We start from the raw sequence: 6,094 nt of genomic DNA on the forward strand, positions 1-6,094 counted from the left end.
ACTTCCATCTTTTCCGTGAAAATATCCATTCTGCCTTCACATGGTGGAGCCCTCAGTATTTTAGCCTGTCTCCGTGGCTCTGTTAGTTGTGCTTGTCAGTCTGATCTGTGGCTCTCTGACTGCGGGCGGCTTGTTGGGGTGTCCGTAGGAACACGTGATCTGCAACTGCTGCTCAGCATCAGTCTGAGGACCTCGCCTCTTCCCAGAGTCTGGACTTGGCAGATTTCATCTGCAGCCAGCCTGTGTGATGATGATGATGATGATGACGACGGGTGGATGTGTGTGCGCAACGGCAGATGTTCAGAGCTACGGAGAAGCTCATTACTGCAGCGATCACACACCTTAAGTGTTTGTAGCACTCTCTGCTCTTCGCAGCACTTCCCACATCCACCGTCTCGTTTGCTTCCCGGAGCTTTCTTAGGCTGGATTATTATCTTGCGCTTTGTTGCTAATGAAACTGAGGCACAGAGAGAAGAAGGGTTGGTAACGTGCCCAAGACCACGGGGAAATGGGACTGCAAGAATACCGAGGGACAAAACCGGGTGTCCCCAAAGCCCAGTCTGGGGCGATGCGTGCGGTGGCCTTTGCCGCAGAACCCCCGTGGCCCCGCCCTCCTTGAGGAGAGGAGCTCTGAAGCTACGGAAACGGGGGGCCAGAGGTGGGGGGCAGAGTCCAGAAGCAGAAATTGTGTCATCAGCCCCACGTGAGTGACCACAGCTTGCCTCACTAGATCTCCAGCAGCCTCATCTCTGGCCTCTCTCCTTCAATGTCTCCGGCACGGCACACGTTTTCCGTGTCCCCAGACGAACCTGAGCATGTCTGTCTTTTGCTGTGAACCCATGACTGGCTCTCACTCCATCAGGATGAGGTCCAGGCCCTTCAGCGCCGGCTTCCCACCAGGCACTGGGGTCTTGCTTGTGGCCCGCCTGTCTCCCCCCATCCGCCGCGCGCCCGCGGCTCTGAGCCCACCCAGCCCTGTTTCCCTCTGGCTGCCTCCGGGGGGTCTGCCCCAGGAAGCATCTTGCTGGCCCCTCAAGGGCGGGGGCTGGGCTGGGCGCCTGTGCTCCCTCTCCTCCCTGGCTGTCTCGCAGGCTTTGGATTTAGGAGAACGGATGGATGTTCACGTAGGAGGGAAGTGAGCGTGTGAGCGAATGAACTAGTGAACGAAGAAGGAGAAGAAGCCTTTAGCCGCCTGAGCCAGCAGGAGGCAGGATGTCCCAAGGTCACGTGGCAGGGGTCCCACTCCTCCCTCCATAACTCGCCCCATTTGGTGAAACGAGAGGCAGAAAGGAAAGCGAGCTGGGCTTTTGCCTGGTGACCCCGCATAGAGGGAAAGCACCCCAGGGTTGAGAGGCAGGGACTGACCCGCGGAAGACCCGGGGTGGGCCGCCCTGCGCCGGGCTCAGTGTCCCCATGTGCCTGTCTCCCAGATGATGTCTGTGCTCATGAACACCATCGTCTTTGAGGACTGCCGGAACCAGTGGTCGGTGTCCCGGCCTCTCCTGGGGCTCATCCTGCTTCACGGGAAGGTGAGTGTGCCTGCAGAGGCCCACGGGCGGCGGGCCCTGGGGTGGGGGGTGGGGGCGCTGCCCGCCAGGCCGAGCTGTGACAGTGAAGGACAGAGGAGCCACTGAGCTGGAGCTGGAACCCCGAGCCCCCGGGGGCAGAGCCATGCATCCCTAGAAGTCCCTTCCCCAAAGGCCTCGGGGCCAGTGCTTCCGCGCCCCATGCTCAGCAGTGCATCCAGCTCATCCTCGTCTCCTTCCCCTGCTCCAAGGGAGTTCCGAGCAATAATCCCGTTTGCTCCTTCTTTGGCCTCCTCTTAAGTCTGGGGCCCCTGCTGCCCTGGATGGTGGCGGCAGCCCCTCAGGGCCAACCGCAGACGCAGCGCCCTTCACCCGGGAGCACGCGTCTCCAGCCCCGGAGCGCACGCGCCGCACTGGGCTGCCTCCCAGGCCGGCCAGCTGCCTCCTGAAGCCACCCGTGTCCCCAGCAGTCGGCAGGAATAGTGCATTACTGCTCGGGAGAATGAATTGTCTATACAATAAGATAGTACTGGGGAAAAAGACAGTGAGATTAGAGGCAGCCGCATACATTAAAATTCAGACGGAAATCGCAGCCTTGGAAGGAAACTAATAGAAGAAGAAAATATATCACGAAGAGAAGCGCTGTCTCATCACTCACCTGTGCTGAAGTATCCAATTTTAGCCACATTCAGCGGCGGCGCCATTCATCTTCCCGCGGTGTTATTGTGATTTAAATCCCGGCTCTATAAAGGAGAGCAGTTCTTTTAAAATGATGGAGAGGGAATAAGGGCAAATTCAGTGTTTAGGAAAAGCTTATGACATCACAATATTATACTTTACTGATGGAGGCAATATCTCATGGTTCGGGGTGAAAAACTAATAATTTTCTATTCGGTGGGAGTCACTGCATCATTATAAAAAGGAAAAATAAGTAGTTTTGTGCATTCCCAGTCTTGTTCAGGAAGACATTGAGGTTTACACCCAGTGCCTCTGATACATAGCATTTAAGTATTAGTCTGACTCCATATTAATTATGTGTGTTTTTGATGTGTGCTTTTTTAACGTATGACAGAAATTAAATATGCTGTTTGGGCTTGGAAGGATAAACACATGACTGGCACAGTGCTGGCTTTGTGCTGAAATTAGGCTGTTCCCAATAATTAGGAGCCGTGTTTAGCATAAAAGCTCCTGTCTGTACAAATGCTCACAGATCCCAGAGAGCAGACGGGGCTTGGTGGAGTCTTCATGACCAGGTGTGACAAAGTTCTCGCAGAACTTAGCAAGCTCCTCCAGTGCCCACCTCAGTAGAGCAGACCCCTCCTGACCCGGAAGGACAGAGCCTGGAAACAGAACCTGGAGGCATGTGAGGAGTGGCTCCCTAAAGCCGTGCAGGTGGCGGGGCCCTGGGCCCGGCCTACAGTGACCCAGCATGCTCCCCAGGCATGGGCCACGTTCTCCCATCGGCCTGAGAGGCCCCCTCCTCTTCCAGCCTCTCTGTGATTTGTGGAGGTGCAAGCCAGGAAGACCTCCACCGCCTTGGCCCCCGCCGAGGAAGCAAGGGCTCTGTCAGCCTCACTTGATCGGTGACAATGGAACAATTATAGCAAGAGATCTTTACAAGGAAGGATAATACCAGCTGTACCTAGGAAGGCCCCTGTTGCCTTCGTTTTCTGCAGAGGCTCGCAGTGTGGAGTGGGCCTGGACGAGAGCTCCCTGAGAGCCAGGAGCCTGAGCAGGTGCGAGCTGGTCTGGCCCGTCCCCAGGCCGTTCTTCAGGCCCAGGCTCGGAGTCGGAGCTCTGACCCCTGCTCTGTCTCCCAACAGTATTTCAGTGAGCTGAGGGCAAGTCTGATAAACAGCCAGCCACTCCCCAAGCAGGAGGTCCTTGCCCAGTGCTTCAGGAACCTGATGGAAGGGGTGGAGCAGAACCTGTCCATCAAGAACAGAGACAGGTAAGCAACACCTGGTAGGCTCAGCAGCTCTGGGGGAGGCGGGTATTCCAGGTTTGTGGGAAAGACTGGGTTGTGCTTAGCATGGCGCGCATCTTGATGTGGCTTTTCTGTTACACCCTGGCATCCTAGACACAGGTTACTTCCAGCCAGTGAGTACGACTGGGTGTCTGCTTTCCTCCAGGCACCCTACTGGGGACGGTGCAGAGACGGCTGAACCCCAGCCTTTGCCTCAGCCTGCAATCGAGCAGGAGAGATAGGAGAAGTAACTGAGTGAAGAAGCCAGAGAAAGCTAGCTCGGGTTTGCTACAAGGGACAAGGAAGGGCTTCCCAGCATGAGAACAAGCACAAGCTTTGCAGTCAGACACTCCACCTTCAGTTTTCTCCCTGACTTCCACGGTGTGGCGGTGAATAAGGCAGGCAGCTTCTCTGATCCTCAGTTCATTCACTAGTGATGCAGAGATGACGGAGCAGTAATCGGTTGTGATGTTGAAGTACAGAGCGTGCTAAAGAGTGGTCCCTAGGACGTGTGACCTGCAGTAAATACAGGCTCCTCTGCCTGACCTTTAAGAATGGCTGGTTTAAAAAAAGAAAAGCAGGAGGAGCCAACTGGTTTTGTGACGACAGCAAAGACAGGTGCATCGCCAGTGAGGCCGAAGTCGGGGGAACCCAAATGCGTCAGCCGTGCCTGAGTTCATCCACGCACGCGGCGCACAGAGGGCTGCTGGGAACCTGCTCTGCTCCAGGGGTGCACTAACTGTTCCAGACTTTTGGTCTCATGGAGCTTCTAGTGGAGAAGATAGACAATAAGAAATGACGTTGTCAGGAAAAACCACCGCCTGTCCCATCCTTTTGTGAAAGTGGGCTCAGCGAATACAAGGCCATGGCGGATGGGCTCTGCAGACACGTTCCTTCGTTCCACGCCAAGATGCCCTTCCAGGCAGAAAGGGGCAACCTGCGAAGCCAGGCCCTGAGTGGGGAAGCCCTCAGTGCCTCGTGGGGGGTGGGGGGGCCGTGGCTTCCACTGAGATCGGTGACTTTGAGTGCCACCTCCCGAGCCGTGCTGGGAAGCAGTGTCAGACAGCCCTCCTCGCTTCCGCTTCCGGGGAGGCCTAACCAGCAAGGACTGCGTGGTCCCCGCGTGCCTGGCACTATATTGAGCACTTCCAGGCACTGTCCAGGTGACCCAGTAAATTCATACTTCCCACAGTCCCGCGGAGTAGCTACTCATATCAGGCACCCAGGTATTCATCTGAGGTCACCCAGTTAGGAAGCGGTGAGGCCAGGGTTTGAACCCAGGTGGTCTAACCCAGTGCCCCCTATTTTGAAGCCCTAAGTTTAGTTTTCTCATCTGTAGAAATGAGGATACTGTTACCCACCTTTAGGAAACCTTGTGCTGATTAAATGAATTTATATGTAAACTCAGCCTGGCACATAAGCTTCAGTTCTTTTCTTTGTATTCTGTACCATCTGTGTGTAACTTGACTTTTTTAAAAATAACTTTTAAATAGTATAACCACAAAATGCACCCCTCAAAATGGTCAGAGTGGTTTTGGTAGTAACCTTTGTTTTCTGGGAGGGGAGGGGCGCGGGCCTGTAGCGCGGTGGGAGGAAGCCACTCCGCCTGCCCCGGGGCCCTGTCCAGGGTCCTGAACTTCACAGTGGCCTCTGCATCCAGAGGTCCGTGCAGCCTCGACCCGGCCACTGCCCTCGGTCCTTTCCTCCTCTTTCCACAGGTTCACCCAGAACCTCTCTGTGTTCAGAAGAGACGTGGCAGAGGCCCTGCGCAGCGACGGCAGCGCCGACCCGTGCGGTCTGGACATGATGAGCTGACGTGACCCCCTGACCGAGTGCCGAGCGGCCTTTATCAGGAGACTCCTGCGGGTCCGGCCCAGGACAGGGGTGTTGGCGAGCCCAGGGGAATCTATTTTTCAAAACAAGCAACAACAAAAGCCCTACCTTTTTATAAGTCTGACCTAATTATAAGAATTTATAATAGTGCAGATTCGTTCTATGTAAATTCGTCCTTTGCTCTGAAAAGGCAAACGTGTTTTCAGTCTTTCTATCAGACACCGTTATCTTTGTTCTTACAACGCTCTGAAGTGGTGTAGAGACGGTATTTAACCAAAGAATGTAATAAAACCAGTTTGCACCTACGTGTGTACCAGTTACTGGTTCTGCAGTCAGAGCAGAGAACTGCTGGAGAGGCAGCCTTCGCCGCGGGCCCCAGATGGAGACAAATGCCGTCCGGTCCTGGCGTTGGGAGTTCGTTAGGGGTCGGGAGGGAGCAGCGCTGGGGACCAGGGCCGCGGAGCCCTCCGAGGCAGCCCCGCGACCGCACGGCCCTCTGCCTCCGCAGCATCTGATAAAGTGCAGAGACAGTAACGCAATTAAGTGGCTTGCAAACAACGTTTCCTCTTCCCGGGCATAAATCTGAAGCGGCTCGGTCTAGAAGAATTAAGCTGAGCGCTCGCGGCCTGCAGAGAGGTCTCTTCAGGAGGAGCCGGCCATCCAGCAGGAACCCCCGGGCGCTGCCAGCCCCCCGTCCTTCTGCTTTGTTTAATCTAAGAGAAGCCGAAGGTGTCTAACTAAAGTATATATTGGAAGCAGCGCTGCCTTC

At 55.3% G+C, this 6,094-nt stretch overlaps 1 protein-coding gene across 1 annotated transcript in view; it reads left to right on the forward strand.

Moving 5' to 3' along the window:
- The window catches only part of RANBP17 (RAN binding protein 17), a 223,965-nt gene extending 218,328 nt beyond the window's left edge, over positions 1-5,637 (forward strand). Inside the window, exons 26-28 of the mRNA XM_090288573.1 lie at positions 1,431-1,529; positions 3,350-3,477; positions 5,211-5,637. Of these exons, the coding sequence (XP_090144699.1) occupies positions 1,431-1,529; positions 3,350-3,477; positions 5,211-5,307 (324 nt within the window). The 3' untranslated portion in view covers positions 5,308-5,637. The remainder of the gene's footprint in view (positions 1-1,430; positions 1,530-3,349; positions 3,478-5,210) is intronic.
- Positions 5,638-6,094: the final 457 nt, after the last annotated feature.

Source organism: Furipterus horrens, unplaced genomic scaffold (assembly GCF_987537825.1).
Source record: "Furipterus horrens unplaced genomic scaffold, mFurHor1.1.pri manual_scaffold_10, whole genome shotgun sequence".
NCBI classification, from domain to species: Eukaryota; Metazoa; Chordata; class Mammalia; order Chiroptera; family Furipteridae; genus Furipterus; species Furipterus horrens.